General features: G+C 47.2%; 2 protein-coding genes across 2 annotated transcripts; both read right to left on the reverse strand.

Moving 5' to 3' along the window:
- Positions 1–7,718: 7,718 nt before the first annotated feature.
- On the reverse strand, positions 7,719–8,869 carry LOC118572822 (olfactory receptor 49-like). Its single transcript, XM_036172698.1, has one exon. The coding sequence runs from the start codon at positions 8,867–8,869 to the stop codon at positions 7,895–7,897; it is 975 nt and encodes a 324-aa protein (XP_036028591.1). The 3' UTR covers positions 7,719–7,894.
- Positions 8,870–14,383: 5,514 nt separating this feature from the next.
- LOC118573856 (olfactory receptor 49-like) lies at positions 14,384–15,534 on the reverse strand. Its single transcript, XM_036174351.1, has one exon. The coding sequence runs from the start codon at positions 15,532–15,534 to the stop codon at positions 14,560–14,562; it is 975 nt and encodes a 324-aa protein (XP_036030244.1). The 3' UTR covers positions 14,384–14,559.
- Between the last annotated feature and the right edge of the window lie 3,661 nt (positions 15,535–19,195).

Consider the following 19,195-nt stretch of genomic DNA (forward strand, 5'->3'; position numbering starts at 1 on the left):
ACTCACCACCTATCTCCCCCGGGGGCTGAGGTCAGAGGTTGAGAAACTTCCTGTTAGCTGTGTGCTCACATTCAGGCCACAGGGGCTGTCAGGAAGCCAGCATCCTGGCCATCCCCTCCCCCATGGCCTCAGCCTCGTTTTGGGGACAAACAGAATACACTCCCACCCTGAGTCTCCACCATGTTGTCCTGATAAATTGGGAGGACTGAACCACTGTGCTGATGTCAAAAGGTGACGACACCAAGACACAGTGTGCAGCTACTGGAGAAAATACGCCATGCTCCTAACACCTCAGGCCCAGCCACCTCCAGCTGCGGCCTGGTTCTCCAGAAACACATCACCAATAGGAGAGATAAGCAGAAATGATAAATAAATAAAGCAAGCAAGCAAGATACCTGATAGGCATAGAAGACAGATAGAAACCAGGTTTGGTGGCACAGGCTTGTAACCCCAGCACTTGGGAGATGGAGGTAGGATGTCCTCACTTGCTTTATTTATTGATGTTGACCAAAGCTACTGGACTTCCATGTGCATCCATACACAAACGTACACACCCATGCAAACACACATATACAAGCCTACTACACACACACACACACACACACACACATGCACACACACAGATGCACATAGGTGCACATACTCATGCAAATGTACATATACAAGCCCTCTACACACACACACACACACACACACACACACACACACACACACACATGCACACACACAGATGCACATAGGTGCACATACTCATGCAAATGTACATATACAAGCCCTCTACACACACACACACACACACACACACACACACACACACACACACACATGCACACACACAGATGCACATAGGTGCACATACTCATGCAAATGTACATATACAAGCCCTCTACACACACACACACACACACACACACACACACACACACACACACTATCAGCAAGATAAAGAAAGGTAGCTGCCACCAAATTTGGCTACTGAAGTTCTGTCCCTGAGACCTACATAGTAGGAAGAGAGAACTGACTCCTGCAAGTTGTCCCAGTTACCAATATACATGCACACAAAATAACTGAATACTTTCTTTTTTCTTTTTTCTTTTTTTTTTTTTTTTGCCAGAGCTGAGGACGGAACCCAGGGCCTTGCTAGGCAAGCGCTCTACCACTGTGCTAAATCCCCAACCCCAACTAAATAATTTTTTAAACAAAGAAATGTAAATGTCGTCACAGGGTGTCTCTTGAAGGGCACCTGGTAAGATTTTAATTGGAAAGGTAAGAGCCTAGATCTCAGGGATGCAGGAGGAGTCTTCACTGTAAATAGAAGGGTTTTATTGTTTTTTTGTTTTTGTTTTTTTCCCCCCCAGAGCTGAGGACCTAACCCAGGACCTTGTGCTTGCTAGGCAAGTGCTCTACCACTGAGCTAAATCCCCAACCCTGTTTTTTTTGTTTTTTGTTTTTCGAGACAGGGTTTCTCTGTGTAGCTTTGTGCCTCTCCTGGAACTCTCTTTGGGGACCGGGCTGGCCTCAAACTCACAGAGATCCGCTTGGCTCTGGCTCCCGAGTGCTGGGATTGAAGGCGTGCACCACCACCGCCCGGCCCCCTGTTGTTTTAATTACATGTGTGTGCCAAAAAAATTAAAAATAAAAAAGTCGGGTTGAATGGCAGACTTTTAATCCCAGCACTCAGGAGGCAGAGGCAGGCAAACTCTGAGTTAGAGGCCAGTCTGGTCTACATGATGAATTCTAGGATAGCCAGAGCTATATAGTGAGATCCTGTCTCAGAAAAAAGAAAAAAGAAAGAAAGAAAAAAAAAAAAGACATGTCTGTGTGCATGTGTCCACAGGGAAGATAGATGTCTGACCTCCTGAAGCTGGAGTTACAGGTGGTTGAGAGTTAGGTGCACGCCTTTAATCCCAGCACTTGGGAGGCAGGGTTAGGCAGATCTCTGTGTGTTCAAGAAGGATAGAGCCAGCATGGAGACACACACCTTTAATCTCAATAGCAACCATAGAAGACCTGGAGGTCTGTACAGACAGGCAGTGACGAGGAGGTCATGTGGCTGGGTTTACAACCAATGAGAGGGCAGAACAGAAAGTCTATATAAAAGACAGGACACAGTAGGCCTCTTTCGGAGAGGAAAGAGAGCAGCAGTGAAGGGTAAGGTTTTCAGCTCTCAGCTATTGCTCTGACCTCTTGGCTTTTAACTCTGCAATTGGCTCTGTGTTTCTTATTTAACAAGATGGTTACATCTACATTTGGTGCTGGGAATTGAAGAGCAGAAAATACTATTAGTCAATAAAGTATCCCTTCAGCCATGTTTTTGTTTTGTTTTGTTTTAGTTGTTTTATGTACCTATTTATTGGGGAGTAAGGTGGGGTTCGAGACAGGGTTTCTCTGTATAGTCTTGGCTGTGCTGGAACTCACACTGTAGACCAAGCTGGTCTTGAACTCAGAGATTCACCTGCTTCTGCCTCTGGAGTGCTGGGATTAAAGGCATGTGTCACCGCTGCTCAGCTTTATTTATTTTTTTGAGACAGGATCTCATATGACCCAAAGAAGCCTCAACCTCACTGTGAAACCAAGGCTGACCTTGAACTCTTGTTCCTCCTGCCTCTACCTCTCAAGTGCTAGGATGACAGGCATGCACCACACCAAATTTTATGTTGTGCTGCAGATCAAACCCAAGACTTCATGCATTTAAGACAAGTGATGCATTTATCTAGTTATTCTTTTTTTTTTTTTTTTTTAAGATTTATTTATTATGTATCCAGTGTTCTTTTGGCCAGAAGAGGGCACCAGATCTCATTACAGATGGTTGTGAGCCACCATGTGGTTGCTGGGAATTGAATTCGGGACCTCTGGAAGAGCAGCCAGATGCTTTTAGCCCTGAGCCATCTCTCTAGGCCCTAGTTATTTTTTATCAATAAAGACTCGGGAGTCAGATATCGGGGTAAGAACCTGAATGATCAGAAAAGTGGGGAGGAGTGGCCAGTGAGTGCCCTCCTACCTCTTGCATTCCTCCCTCCAAAAGGGCTGAGACCCTCTCTCTAAGCCCTGCTCTACTACCTCCTGTTTCTCTATCTGTCCTCAGGCCTCCAAAACCTCTATGATTAATTTTGGTCGACTGGTAGCTAGCTCCGCCCTCTGATTCAAAGCAAACTTTATTGGCAGAATGCAATAAAAATATTACATAACAGACAAGCGCTCTACCAACTGAGCTACACCCTCAGTTCCTAAAGAGAGCTAATAGTTGTTGTTGGTGTTTTTGTTTGTTTGTTTGTTTGTTTTTTGAGACAGTGTTTTACTGTGTAGCCCTAGCTGGCCTACAACTTGCTATGTAGAGCTTGAACTCACAGAGATCTGGTGGCGTGTCTGGAGGGCTGAGATTCAAGAGGTGCACACCATACCTGATACGCACTTAGCGGACACCGTAGCTTGAGTGTGGAAGTGGAAGGATCGCTTTGGGGAGTCAGTTCTCTCCTGTGGATTCTGGAGATCAAACTCTGATCAGCAAGCTTATTCAGCAAGCTTTTTTACTGGCTTGAGCCATCTTGCCAGCCCTGTACACACTCCTTTAGAAGCGGAAGTTTGTTTCTGGGTTGGCAACCTGCACAGCATGTGTTCATTGCGCTGGAACTTTTGACTCTCCACGGGCCATGGGCTTCAGACTCTACGGCCAGCCTTTTCTCCTCAGGCCCCCAGGGTCTGCCTCAAAACCAAAGAATGTGGAAAATATGGTAAGATGGGTGCAAACGTGACATTTGAAATTCCTGGTGTGCCTGCTGCTGAATCTGGATGGGTATTTTTAGAATTTGAGTTGGATTGGCGGTTAAAGCCGTTCTCGTCCGCAATGAGAGGAGTTTGACTGGATGGGTGGTAAAAGCATGTTTCTAAAATGCGAAACGGATTCGGGCCTTGGATTTGACAGACTCAGCTCTACTTCAGGAAACCTACCCGTGAGCCTTCAGCGAACTGCAGACTAAGAAATAGTGACAGAGGCATCAGCAGTCCGGTGCTCGGGTTTGTTTGTTTGTTAACTGTGTCTCATGTAGCACAAGCTGTCTCCAGCAACTGAAGATGACCTGGACCTTCTGACTCTCCTGCCTCCACCTCCTGGAGCTGGGATCATAGACAGATTAAGTGATGCCCAACAGAGTTTATGCGCTTCAGCAATTGGAGACGGTAGCTGTTTCTCACTGGGGAGGCTGTCAACCCAGGAGTTGTTCAACCCAAGGGGCTGGGTGCCTCTATAGTCCCAATCTGGCATGGAAGATGGAGAAAGTTCCTGAAGTACTTTAGGTCCTCGGTCTGGAATGGAAGCCTGGAAATGCCGGCTGTGCTTTTAGGGAAGGAATTGGCAGCAGCGGCTTCAAGGAAGGCCAAGGGAGTCATCTTACATCTGCTGCGCCCTTTCCATCTGAATTGCTACCAGAAAGCGTCACTCACAATCGCCTTCCCATATGATTTAAGACAATCAGGACATGCTGAGGCGAGATGCTCTGGTGATTCTGATTCGTGACCATGTGAGATGCGGCATTTGCGTGTTTGGTACAAGTACGGACAGAAGGAGCAGAATGAAGAGTTCGATTGATCCAGTTCCCTTAGTGTTGTGATACTGTATCATATGCAGGAAGTCTTGGTAAGTAGAGGTCCGGGCGGGAGGCAGAGCCAAGGTGCCCCATGGTGGGTGAGAGACAGAGGCGCCATCGCCATGCAGACAGCTCTCAGTGAAGAGTTTTATTTGGTAGAGGGTAAGAGAGAGGGGAGAGAAAAAGAGGGAAAGAGAGGGGGGAGAGTACGCACCTCCTCGGAGAAAAGCAGAGGAGAGAAGAAGGGAGGGGCGGGAGAGGGGCGGGGGGACAGTTTGGGCGGAGTTTTTCCTTTTACACGCAGGGTGGCGCCAAGGAGCAGGATTTCAAGGACCAGGTCAGAATATTAACATGTAGTGTTTACTAAATTCCTGTTCCAGAATCCAGTCACCATCCCACTTGACACTTGTTAATCATGAACTTCAAGACTCTGCCGGGTCCTAAGAGTTCTTCAGATCACACTACACATACCCTGCCTTTTTTTATTTTTATATTTTGGAGACAGTGACTCACGTAGCCCAGACTGGCAACAAATTTGATACGTAGCCAAGGATGACCTCAAAACCTTTGATCCTCCATGGTTATCTTTCCCAGTACTGGAATTTACAGGCTTGCCTTCCATACCTAACAGAACACATTGCCTGGAGAGACCGCTTGCTGGCTAAGAGCACTTAATGCTCTTGCAGAGGACTTGGATTTATTTCCCAGCACCCACGCCTGACAGCTCACAACTGCCTGTAATTTCAGTTCAAGGAGAATCGGAGGCTCTCTTCTGGCCTCAGAGTGTACCTGCATGCATGTGATTCACATACACTCAGACATGCACTCATGCATTCACATAAGCTTATGTTTTTAAAAGATTTATTTATTTTATTTTATGTGTATGTGTGTGTTTTACCTACATGTATGTATGGGCATTGGATAGGCACATGAGGCCAAAAGAGGGTGCACCAAGACCTGGAAACGGTAGTTAAAGATGTGTCACCATGGGGGTGCTGGAAACTGAGGGAAGGTTCTCTGCAAGAATCTCAAATATTATTATTATTATTATTATTATTATTATTATTATTATTTTGTTTTGTTTTTCAAGACAGGGTTTCTCTGTGTAGTTTTGGTACCTCTCCTGGATCTCGCTCTGTAGAGCCTGTCATTCGTCCTTACCCAACAGGATCGACGTCACGAAAACTCAAGAAAAATGAGTTAAAGACAGTTCCCATACTATTCCCAGACTATCCTCTCTCTCTTCACCACCCACTTCTCCTATTCAGCAATACCATTCATCTGGCTCTCTACACTCACGTCAGTGCTTCCAAGTTGACTGAAGAAGTATTTACTAAATCAGAATCCGCTGCTGGTGGTAGTCCAACGCCCCAAACCCCAAAAAGCCACCCACTTAGTGACCAGGTAGTTGTTCAATCTGCACTACAAATCCATGTATTTGGTTCTACTCTTCTCACAATCTATACCTAATATACGCAATCGCATGCTATATTTGTTTATTTTTTTTTTGATGATAGTTAGAATATATTCTAACGAAGTGTTGAGTATCTACCTCCTCACTGCGACAATCTCATGGACCCAGCAGCGACATGAGAGGATAGAGCTTGTTCCTGGCATGAGCGGCTATGGCAAGGACAAGTGCCACATCTATGGGCATTAACATAAATGTTTAGAAGGCAGTGCCAAAATACAACTTTTTATTTTTTTTGAGGGGAGGGGTTCGAGACAGGGATTCTCTGTAGCTTTGGAGCCTGTCCTGTAACTCCCTCCATAGACCAGGCTGGCCTCGAAATCACAGAGATCTGCCTGCCTTGCCCCCCCCCCCCAGTGCTGGGATTAAAGGCGTAGGCCACTGCCACCAGTGCCCCAATACAACTGGTTTTTTGTTTTCGTTTTTAAGTATGTATTTATTTTATTTTATGTGTATAAGTGCTTTGCCTGCATGCATGGAACATGCATCCGGTGCCCTGGGAGGTCAGAAAAGAACATCAGATGCTCGTGAACTGGAATTACAGATGGTCGCCACCATGTGGGTACAGAGAATTGGACCTGGGTCCTCTGCAAGAGCAACCACTGTTCTTAACCCCTGGGCCACTTCTCCAACCTTTTCAGCACGCACATTTATTTATTTATTTATCTATCTATTTATTTATTTATTTATTTTTTAAATTTATTTAAGTTTCTTGAGACAGGTTTTTCTGTGTAGCTTTGGAGCCTGTCCTGGATCTGACTCTGTAGCCCAGGCTGGCCTCGAACTCACAGAGATCCGCCTGCCTCTGCCTCTCGAGAGCAGGGATTAAAGGTGTGCACCACCACTGCCGGGCTAGCATGCACATTTAAACAAAACAACAGCATTAGGTTCTCTTCTATGAATTATGACCTCCTGGAGACTCAGGATTTAGGAGAGCTTAGGCGAGCTTATCCCTGGCTCTCTGTTTAAACTTTAATCTCTCTTCAGGTCCCTGAAGAGAGTCTTGAGTGGAGCAGTGATCACTGGCTCACTTTGTACTCTCTTCCCAGTGTGGCCGAATGGAAAAAAAAGTCTGCTTTTCATTGTTAAGTTAGCTATTTTCATTGGCTTCTTAAGGATGGGCAGCCCAAGTTGACTTCTTGTGGCACAGGCCGTAAATATGAATTTGGTAGCACCATTGTGCCTGGCAACGTGAGCATTAAAAGTAATTTTGTTTGTTTGCTTGTTTGTTCTGTTGTTTGTCTTCCCTAGTCAAATAAATATGCTTTCACTGGCTGCAGAGACGGCTGAGCAGTGAAGAGCACTGGTTGCTCTTCCAGAGGACCTGGGTTCCATTCCCAGCAACTACAGGACAGCCACAATCATCTGTAACTCCAGTCCCAGGGAACCTTTCTTCTGGCCTCTCTTGGTGGGCACTGCATACAAGTGGTGCTCAGACATACATGCAGACAAAACACTCCCCCAGACACACAAAATAAAACAAACAAACAAATAAAAATAAAGGGAAAAATGATTCCACTTAGATTCAACCAGCCAGGCCTGGCAGCACATGCCAATTCCAGCTACTCAGGAGACAGAGGCCAGAGGATGGAGATACCCACACTTCATCACCTACAGTGTGAGTTCAAGGCCAACTTTAATTCAGTAACTTCTTGAGACAGTGTCTAAAAATAACAATGGAAAAGAGGGCTGAGGGTGTAGCTCAAACATGGAGCACTTGGCCTCACCGTGAGCACAGTCCCGGTGTTCAAGCCACAGAAAACCTAAATACACACATCCACAAACACTAATAAGCAAATCAGTAACAATGCCATTACACCAAGAGCACAGCTTTGCAGTCTTATGCTCTGAATATCTTGGAAGAAAGCTCCCTGCTCCTGAGCAGCAAATCCCTGCACACTCTGTGGACCAGTTGGTTCCTGAGGCAGTAGATGAAAGGGTTCAGCAGGGGTGACACTGTCGTGTTGAAGAAAGCTATTCCTTTGTTGAGGTCCAGCCTCCCTGTCTGTGTGGGGTTCAGGTACATGATGATGCAGCTCCCATATGTGAAAGATACCACCAGGATGTGGGAAGAACAGGTGGAGAAGGCCTTGCTGCGAGCCCCAGCTGCAGGCAGGCGCAGGATGGTGCTGATGATGCAGCCATAAGACAAACTTGTGATCAGTGTAGCAATGAGCAGGGTGCACACAGCCACCAGGAAGGCCACCAGCTGCAGAAGCCTGGTGTCTGCACACACCAGCTCCAGCAAAGGGGAGCTGTCGCAGAAGAAGTGATTGAGGACTCGCGGGCCACAGAAAGGGAGAGACAACATCCAGGCAAAGAGCCCAGGCAGGGCCAGGAGGGTGACTGCCCAGCAGGCCAGCACCAAAGAGGAGCAGACGCGCGGCGTCATGAGCGCGGGGTAGCGCAGAGGCCGGCAGATGGCCAGAAAGCGGTCGGTGGACATCACCGCCAGCAGCAGGGTCTCCACCGCCCCCAGGGTGAAGTAGAGAACCATCTGCGCAAAGCAGCGGTGGCGGGAGATGGCCCCGCGCGCCGCCAGCAGGTGTGCCAGCAGCTGCGGGGACACAGTGGACGTGAAACCCACCTCCAGCAGCGAGAAGTGGCGCAGGAAGAAGTACATCGGGGTGTGCAGGCGGCGGTCCACCAAGGTGAGGGCGACGATGAGCAGATTCCCCAGCAAGGTCAGCGTGTAGGTGACCAGGAGGACCCCGAAGAGGAGGAGCTGGAGCGCGCGCTTGTCGGTGACCCCCAGAAGCACGAACTCCAGCACTGAGGAGCGGTTGGTCGTGGGGATGGGCGCAGAGACCTCCATCTGCGAGAGCTGCGGGGAGTCTGTGTGGGTCTTAGTGACCTCGGAAATGCAGGGGCAGTCAGTGCCTGTCACAAAAGAGCACTGCGTGCGAATCAAATGCAGGACATAAAGCCTCGCTTGGAACATGAGCACGTGAACACCGCGTGAATGTCAGATATCTCCAACGTTCAACCGCACAAGCATGGAAAAGAATTTAGACCTCTGTGGTGGTAACGCACTCCTTTAATGGCAGCTTGTGGACAGCTGAGGAAGCACAATTGGGAGTTCAATATCAGCCTCAGTTACACAGGAGTTTCAGGCCAACCAGGGCTCTCTGAGATTCCATTTCAAAAGACACTTTTTAAAAGAGATTTATTTATTTATATTTTTTGTATATGAGTTCTCTATTTGCATGTATGCCTGCACGACAGAAGAGGGTATCAGACAGAAGGCATCGGATTCCATTATAGATGGTTGTGAGCCACCATGCGGTTGCTGGGAATTGAACTCAGGACCTCTGGAAGAGCAGCCAGTGCTCTTAACTGCTGAGCCATCACTGTAGCCTGGGATCACACTTCAAAAAAAAAAAATCACAAAAATATTACTTTAAAGGTCTGGAGAGATGGCTCAGAGTAAAGAGCACTGGCTGCTCTTCCAGAGGTCCTGAGTTCAATTCCCAGCAACTGCATGGTGGCTCACAATCATCTATAATGAGAACTGGTGCCCTCTTCTGGTGTTCTGCAATGTATACATAATAAATAAATCTTTAAAAAAATATTACTTTAATTGGATGATTTTTGCTTCCTACTCCCCCAAGATGCTTGTTATGTAGTGAATGAAAACTTTGCTAATCCAGCCTGATGGATATGATGATCCACTTAGGGGAGAGACCTTATTCTTTGCAAGGATTTTCTCATATATGGACTGAGTTAAATATCGTTTGGAAGTGACCAGGATATAGACAATGTTTGAGTTTCTTCCTACAACTGTTATGTTGCTCATTTATACCTTTGAATGGTAAAATGTATTTTTGGTAAGTGCACAAACATTTTTGAGTCCCTTGCTTCCTTGCAGGAACACTGGTGGAGATTCGGACCCAGCTGGGGTTGACTGCCCACACCCACACTCTCATTGCTCTCAGGATTCTGTTTCTCTGCGACCTTGACCTTCACAGCCAGTGGATTGACTGGGGATCAAAGAGCAGGAAGGTTGCATGTGGGGACGCATACCACAATTTCCATGCTTAAGAGGTTGAGGCAGGCACATCATGGTTTTGAGACTTAACCTGAGCTACACTGTGAGACTCTGCTCTGAAATAAAAAAAAATAAATAAATAAATTACCTGGAAGTTTTCAGTCCCCTTTATCATGAAGGGCCAAGGTACTTAGTCTCAAGTTTTCCCATAGAAGCACATGGCAGGAATGGACTAATGAGAGAGGTTCCTTAGTCAAACCAGCCCAAATGACAGAGACAAGAAATCCTCAGAGCAGAATAGAAACACACACACACACAGTCAGACCCTGCTGTGGTGATAGGTTGTGTAATAAATATATAAATAAACTAAGAAAACTTTGAAAGATCAGAGAAGCAGAGCACACACAGCCATCACCTCTTACCTCACCAACTCCACGAATCCTCTGACTGAAATCCTCTGAGTCCTCACCCAAAAGGCTCCAGCTGAAAAAGCCTCAGGCTGAAACGGATGTTTCTGCTGAAAAGGCTTTAGTTCCTGTCTCCTCACACCTTATGTACCTTTTTCTGCCCAGCCATCACTTCCTGGGATTAAAGAAATGTGTGCTTCCTAGTACTGAGATTAAAGGTGTGTACCACCACTGCCTGGCTCTGTTTTTTCTCCTAGACTGAGTCAACCTCGTGTAGTCCAGGGTGGCTTTGACTCACAGAGATCCAGATGGATCTCTGCCTCCCAAGTGCTAGGATTAAAAGTGTGTGCCACCACTGTCTGGCGTCTGTGTTTTATCTAGTGGCTTGTCCTGTCCTCTGATCTTCAGACAAATTTTATTAGGGTACATGATAGATCACCACATCCTGTAAGGCAGAGGTTCTCAACCTGTGGGCTGTGACCCTTCTGAGGGTCGAATGACCCTTTCACAGGGGTCGAATATCAGACATCCTGCCTATCAGATATTTACATTACAATTGGTAATAGAAGCAAAATTACAGATGTGAAGTCACAACGAAAATAATTGTATGGTCAGGGTCACCAGAGCCTGAGGATCTCAGCTGCAGGAAGGGTGAGAACCGCCACTGTAAGGTGGGAACACAGCGAGGGTCCACAGAGATGGAGATGAGGAAGAGAGGCAGCTGGGAAAAAACACACAACAGGAGGAGTGGTCAGGGAGGAAAGGGAAGACATGAACCTCAGGAAGACAGAAAACAGGAAAAACAACCAGAGACACAGAGAAAGGAAGGGATTAGGAAGCCCACAGGAAGGCAAGGAGAGAGAGACAAAAGAAATATTTTTAGGTCCTTGCAAGACATGGAGCTGCCCTGCTCTCCAGAGACACTATTATTGCAAGCAGCCAGTGTGAAGATAAAGGACCTTGCCCTCTCGGCTCCCCCAAGGCCTCAGACCTCAGGGACCCAGAAAACATCTAAAATTTTCATCCTCCTTAAGGGAGTGATTAACTCAACTTCCTTCAGATGTTGCCCATGAGAACTTGTTTGGAGTCTCATCTTTATTTTATTTATTTATAGATTATTATTTATTGGAGGGTGGAGAGTGAGCTCATTGGTTAAGAGTGGCTGCAGATTGGCCAGCCGGTGGTGGTGCACGCCTTTAGTCCAGCCCTTGGGAAGCAGAGGCAGGTGGATCTCTGAGTTTGCAGTCAGCCTAGTTACAGAGTGAGTTCCAGGACAACAAGGGCTACACAGAGAAACCCTGTCTCAAAAACCACAACAAACAAACAAACAAACAAACAAAAAGAGTGGTTGCAGGTCTGTTTCCCAGCTCCCACATGACTGCTCACAACCATCTATAACTCCAGTACCAGGTGATGCCACTCTATTCTGGCTCCTGTAGCACTGGGCATGTATATGGTACAAAGACATGCATTCAGTGTAATAAAAACAAATACATCTAGGGCTGGAGAGATGGCTCAGCGGTGAAGAGCTGTTCTTCCAGAGGTCCTGGGTTTAATTTCCAGCAACCACATGGTGGTTCCCAATCATCTGTAATGAGATCAGGTGCCCTCTTCTGGCATGCAGGTAGAACACTGCATACATAATAAATAAATCTTTAAACAAACAAACAAACAAGCCAGGCGGTGGTGGGGCATGCCTGTAATCCCAGCAGCTTGATCTACAGAGTGAGATCCAGGACAGGCACTAAAGCTACAGAGAAACCCTGTCTCAACCCCCCAAAACAAACAACTAAATACATCTAAAAATATTTAAAAGAATATCATTTATTTATTTTTGATGATTTCAAACATATATTTACAAGGTGTGTATATCTACCCCTCCACTGCCCACTCTCATAGACACCCATTCACAGGTCACTTTCCTAACTTCGTGTTCTCTTTCCTTTGCTTTTTCTGAGACAATGTTTCTCTATGTAGCCTTGGCTGTCCTGGAACTCCGTCTGTAGACAGGGCTGGCACTAAATGCTGACCTCAGAAACCTCAGAGACTGCTGGGATCAAAGACGTGCACACCCCACACTCCCCCAGCTTCTTGGTTCATTTTGATTTGGTGTGTTTTGGTAAACCGCGGAGTCCAGTCAGTGCTACCTGTTGGAATGCTGACTGATGACAGCATTAGCTTAATCTTGTTCAGGTAACCACGGCTACAAAAGCCCTGTCCTGTCCAGAAGACAGATTCAATACCATTCCTCATTCTCTAGATCTTGATTTCTTTTCAGTTCTTCTTCTGTGATGTTCCCTTTGTGGGAATGAGTTAATAGAAATGCCTTGTTTAGGGATGAGTACCCAACAGTCCCTGGCTATCAGCACTTTGAGGGTTATGTGTTTCTACCTTGTTGCCCACACTGGAATGGAATTTTTCTGATGAGGGTTAGGAGCAGTGCCCATCTATGGGCATTAACATAAATGTTTAGAAGGCAGTGCCAAAATACAACTTTTTATTTTTTTTGAGGGGAGGGGTTCGAGACACGGACTCTCTGTAGCTTTGGAGCCTGTCCTGTAACTCCCTCTATAGACCAGGCTGGCCTCGAACTCACAGAGATCTGCCTGCCTTGCCTCCCGAGTGCTGGGATTAAAGGCATAGGCCACTGCCACCAGTGCCCCAATACAACTGGTTTTTTGTTTTCGTTTTTAAGTATGTATTTATTTTATTTTATGTGTATAAGTGCTTTGCCTGCATGCATGGAACATGCATCCGGTGCCCTGGGAGGTCAGAAAAGAACATCAGATGCTCGTGAACTGGAATTACAGATGGTCGCCACCATGTGGGTACAGAGAATTGGACCTGGGTCCTCTGCAAGAGCAACCACTGTTCTTAACCCCTGGGCCACTTCTCCAACCTTTTCAGCACGCACATTTATTTATTTATTTATCTATCTATCTATCTATTTATTTATTTATTTTTTAAATTTATTTAAGTTTCTTGAGACAGGTTTTTCTGTGTAGCTTTGGAGCCTGTCCTGGATCTGACTCTGTAGCCCAGGCTGGCCTCGAACTCACAGAGATCCGCCTGCCTCTGCCTCTCGAGAGCAGGGATTAAAGGTGTGCACCACCACTGCCGGGCTAGCATGCACATTTAAACAAAACAACAGCATTAGGTTTTCTTCTATGAATTATGACCTCCTGGAGACTCAGGATTTAGGAGAGCTTAGGCGAGCTTATCCCTGGCTCTCTGTTTAAACTTTAATCTCTCTTCAGGTCCCTGAAGAGAGTCTTGAGTGGAGCAGTGATCACTGGCTCACTTTGTACTCTCTTCCCAGTGTAGCCGAATGGAAAAAAAAGTCTGCTTTTCATTGTTAAGTTAGCTATTTTCATTGGCTTCTTAAGGATGGGCAGCCCAAGTTGACTTCTTGTGGCACAGGCCGTAAATATGAATTTGGTAGCACCATTGTGCCTGGCAACGTGAGCATTAAAAGTAATTTTGTTTGTTTGCTTGTTTGTTCTGTTGTTTGTCTTCCCTAGTCAAATAAATATGCTTTCACTGGCTGCAGAGACGGCTGAGCAGTGAAGAGCACTGGTTGCTCTTCCAGAGGACCTGGGTTCCATTCCCAGCAACTACAGGACAGCCACAATCATCTGTAACTCCAGTCCCAGGGAACCTTTCTTCTGGCCTCTCTTGGTGGGCACTGCATACAAGTGGTGCTCAGACATACATGCAGACAAAACACTCCCCCAGACACACAAAATAAAGCAAACAAACAAATAAAAATAAAGGGAAAAATGATTCCACTTAGATTCAACCAGCCAGGCCTGGCAGCACATGCCAATTCCAGCTACTCAGGAGACAGAGGCCAGAGGATGGAGATACCCACACTTCATCACCTACAGTGTGAGTTCAAGGCCAACTTTAATTCAGTAACTTCTTGAGACAGTGTCTAAAAATAACAATGGAAAAGAGGGCTGAGGGTGTAGCTCAAACATGGAGCACTTGGCCTCACCGTGAGCACAGTCCCGGTGTTCAAGCCACAGAAAACCTAAATACACACATCCACAAACACTAATAAGCAAATCAGTAACAATGCCATTACACCAAGAGCACAGCTTTGCAGTCTTATGCTCTGAATATCTTAGAAGAAAGCTCCCTGCTCCTGAGCAGCAAATCCCTGCACACTCTGTGGACCAGTTGGTTCCTGAGGCAGTAGATGAAAGGGTTTAGCAGGGGTGACACTGTCGTGTTGAAGAAAGCTATTCCTTTGTTGAGGTCCAGCCTCCCTGTCTGTGTGGGGTTCAGGTACATGATGATGCAGCTCCCATAGCTCATCGACACCACCAGGATGTGGGAAGAACAGGTGGAGAAGGCCTTGCTGCGAGCCCCAGCTGCAGGCAGGCGCAGGATGGTGCTGATGATGCAGCCATAAGACAAACTTGTGATCAGTGTAGCAATGAGCAGGGTGCACACAGCCACCAGGAAGGCCACCAGCTGCAGAAGCCTGGTGTCTGCACACACCAGCTCCAGCAAAGGGGAGCTGTCGCAGAAGAAGTGATTGAGGACTCGCGGGCCACAGAAAGGGAGAGACAACATCCAGGCAAAGAGCCCAGGCAGGGCCAGGAGGGTGACTGCCCAGCAGGCCAGCACCAAGGAGGAGCAGACGCGCGGCGTCATGAGCGCGGGGTAGCGCAGAGCCCGGCAGATGGCCAGAAAGCGGTCGGTGGACATCACCGCCAGCAGCAGGGTCTCCACCGCCCCCAGGGTGAAGTAGAGAACCATCTGCGCAAAGCAGCGGTGGCGGGAGATGGCCCCGCGCGCCGCCAGCAGGTGTGCCAGCAGCTGCGGGGACACAGTGGACGTGAAACCCACCTCCAGCAGCGAGAAGTGGCGCAGGAAGAAGTACATCGGGGTGTGCAGGCGGAGGTCCACCAAGGTGAGGGCGACGATGAGCAGATTCCCCAGCAAGGTCAGCGTGTAGGTGACCAGGAGGACCCCGAAGAGGAGGAGCTGGAGCGCGCGCTTGTCGGTGACCCCCAGAAGCACGAACTCCAGCACTGAGGAGCGGTTGGTGGTGGGGATGGGCGCAGAGACCTCCATCTGCGAGAGCTGCGGGGAGTCTCTGTGGGTCTTAGTGACCTCGGAAATGCAGGGGCAGTCAGTGCCTGTCACAAAGAATACTGGAGATAAAAATACTTGGCATTCAGCACAGACCGCATTTGTCATACGTGTACACCGCACGGATGTGAACTCATTTGCATTAAATGATAATGATGAGAATGTATTAGACTAGTGTGATTACACAGCCCTCTATACCTAGTACTTTTTAGGCTAATGGTGAATGACCAGGAATTCAAGAGCATCTTCAGCTACACAGGAAGTTGCAGGACAACCTGGACTACATGAGACCCCATTTCAAAAATCCCAAGGAAGAAGGAGAAGAAAGAAAGAGGCGATTGAGGAGGAGGAGGAGGAGGAGGAGGAGGAGGAGGAGGAGGAGGAGGAGGAGGAGGAGGAGGAGGAGGAGGAAATATTGGAAGAGAAAATAAGAAGGATGAAGAAAAGGAGGAAGAGGAATTTTGGTTCCTGCTTCCCCAAGTCCTTTGTTCGGGACTGAGAGGAAACTTGGACGATTCTTTTTGCTAAATTTGACAGTCCACTTGGGGTGAGACCTGTTCTTTGCAAGGATTGTCTTATGTATGGACTGAATGAGTGTGGTTTGGGATTGGTCAGTTATTCCAGAGAATTTGGTTTTTGTTCACAGCCATGTTGTTTGCTAATGTGTTGGATGATAAAATCAGTTTTATAAGGGCGTTTGTGTCACTGTGTAGACCAAGCTGGCCTCGAACTCACAGAGATACACATGCCTCTGCCTCCCCAAGGGCTGAGATCAGAGGTGCTGGTCTCTGTCCCTGGTTTAGAGCAAATGTCCTTTAAATGCCGGTTGCTGAGTCTTCTCAAATGTAGCCAGGACCCAGAGCAAAAAAGAGAACACAGCCCGGGCAGGTGGATCTCCTGCCATCTCAGTACTGGGGAGGCTGAAGTGGGAAGATTGATATAAACACAGGGTCAGCCTGTGTTACAGATTGAGTTCACACTGATCTGGGTCACAGAGGGAGACTCTGTCTTGAAAGAGAGAAGGGATGAACGAAGAGAGGGAGGTAGGGAGGAAGGACGAGAGAAAACAAGAAGGGACGTAAAGAGGTGGCTTAAAGGGTAGAGATGCTTGCTGCAGCACCCTACAACCTGAGTTCAAGTTTTCGGTCCCCTGTTGTGAGACAAAAGACAAGCTGTGTCTTCTGACCTCTACATGGTCCCTTCAGTAAAGAAGTCAGTAAATAAATGTAGTTTTTAAAATGAGGGAGAGATGGGCTGGAGAGCCAGCTCGGCAGTCAAGAGCTGTTGTGGCTGTTACAGAAGACGCATGTGTGAGTCCCAGCACCCATGTTGTGTGACTCACAACCACCAGTAAGACTAGCTCCAGGAGATCTGACACACTGTTCTGGACTCTGTGGGCACCTGCACTCACATGTACCCCCACCTGCACTCACATGCATGAACCCCCCCAAACACAAATACACTTACTTAACAATAAAAAACAATTATTTTTAAAAATAGCAAGAAGAAGGAAAACAGGAAGGAAGGAAATACCACCCACAAACTGCCGCTCTGGGAAGACTGGGAAGACAGTACCACCTTCTGTAAGAGAATCACAATAGAAAGAACTAGAGGTCTGCCTAGAGATGAGTTGATTGGCAGCTGGAGAGAATCTATTACCCCACACTACTGTGAGCCACTGCATCACACTGGATTGGTCTACAGAACATGACTAGCAAAGTCCTTCTTTGTTTTCATATGTCTAGTTCATCCAGACCAGATATGCCGACCAAGATATAGCACAGTGCTTGAGTAAAAGCCACATCTGTACTTTTATTTCTTCCTGGGGCCAGGGTCTCATGTAGTCCAGGTTGGCCTGAAACTCCTTATGCAACAAAGAATGACCTTGAGCTTCTGACCCTGCTGACTCTCCCTCCCAAGTGCTGGGATAACAGGCCAGTGCCACCGTGTCACTTTTTTTTTTTTTTTAAATTTTATTTTATTTTGTTCTTTTGAGACATTTGCACCTTTCCTGGAACTCACTTGGCAGCCCAGGTTGGCCTCGAACTCACAGAGATCTGCCTGGCTCTGCCTCCCAAGTGCTGGGATTAAAGGCATGCTCCACCACACTGCCCAGCCCGTGTCATGTTTTATATGGTGTTGGGAACAGAACCTGAGTCATCATCCTGCACACTAGCCAAGTATTCTCCCAATGTAGCTTCATCCTCAGTTAACAGCCGAGCCAAGTTTTGAATGTACATCTTACCACAGCTCCTCAGCAATGGTACCTAAGTGAACAGGTAAGTAATGAGTGCTCTGAAGAGAATTGAATGAAAATATGAAGAAAGGAATAACCGTGAGCAGACAGGTCATTAGATGTGTTGATGAATAAGTGAGAAAGGGAAAGAGAGCGGCAGACTGTGGATATCGCTCTGTGTAAATAAAGTTCTGATTGGCCAGTGGCCAGGCAGGAAGTATAGGCGGGACAAGAGAGTAGAGAATTCTGGGAAGTAGAAGGCTGGAGAGAGACACCGCCAGCCGCCGCCATGAAAAGCAACATGTAAAGACACTGGTAAGCCACAAGCCATGTGGCAAAGTATAGACTAACAGAAATGGGTTAATTTAAGATAGAAGTAGATAACAAGAAGCCTGCCACAGCCATACAGTTTCTAAACAATGTAAGTTTCTGTGTGCTTTCTTGGTTGGGTCTGAGCGACTGTGGGACTGGTGGGTAAGAGAGATTTGTCCTGACTGGGCCAGGCAGGAAAACTCCAACTACAGCAGACGGAATGCAAAGCAGAGGGATGACTTTGCCAGGGTCAGACACCTCGAATGGCTCAGGATCCTAGGTGTGACTCACTCCCATCCCGTCACAAGAACAAGAACGCTATGAGACCTTAGGAACTACAGAATTCTTCTTGGCCCATTACAGAGACATCACTCAAACCCACACACAGCATGTGGCTGGGGGGAAACTCCCTGTTTGAGCCTCAATCTCTGTCCCCTCTAAGGTGACACTAACACCTCCTTCGTCTTTCCCATCCATGTGTTGTGACATCCTAACCAAACCATGAATATGAAGTAACATGTTATAATGTGTGCTGCAAAAAGGAAAGTTAATTCCGAGTTCACACTCCCTCTGAAGCAGTGTGCTTGGCTTCCACAGGCTCTGTCCTGCTAAAGATTCACCATTCAAACCTTAGCTTGCCAAGAGGCTGTGCCTAAAGGTATCATCCAGGCTGCCTTCCTCACCTCTTTTTGGCTCATGGCAGGAAAACCATTCAAAGGTGGTCTGACCATTCACCTTCCTCTAGTAATCCTGTTCCAGCTGCATTAGAAAGCCCAAAAGGAGCCGGGTGTGGGAGCAGAGGCAGGTGGAGCTCTGTGAGTTCGAGGCCAGCCTGGTCTAGAGCAAGTTCCAGAACAGCCAGGGATTTACACAGAGAAACCATCTCAGCAACCTCCCCCCAAGAGCCCCCCCCCACAGGTCTCTCTTCTGCATCTTTGGTTATTTTATGCTGCTTTGTGGCCCCCAACTTTCTAGCAAATGATTGGAAATCACAAAACAGGACAGAGCTGGCATGGTGGTGCAAGCCTATAACCTCAGCACGCGGGCAGTTGAGGCAGGAGCATGCCTGCACTACACAGCAAGACTCTCCTCTGA

The sequence above is a fragment of the Onychomys torridus genome, chromosome 1 (assembly GCF_903995425.1).
Source record: "Onychomys torridus chromosome 1, mOncTor1.1, whole genome shotgun sequence".
Taxonomy (NCBI): Eukaryota; Metazoa; Chordata; class Mammalia; order Rodentia; family Cricetidae; genus Onychomys; species Onychomys torridus.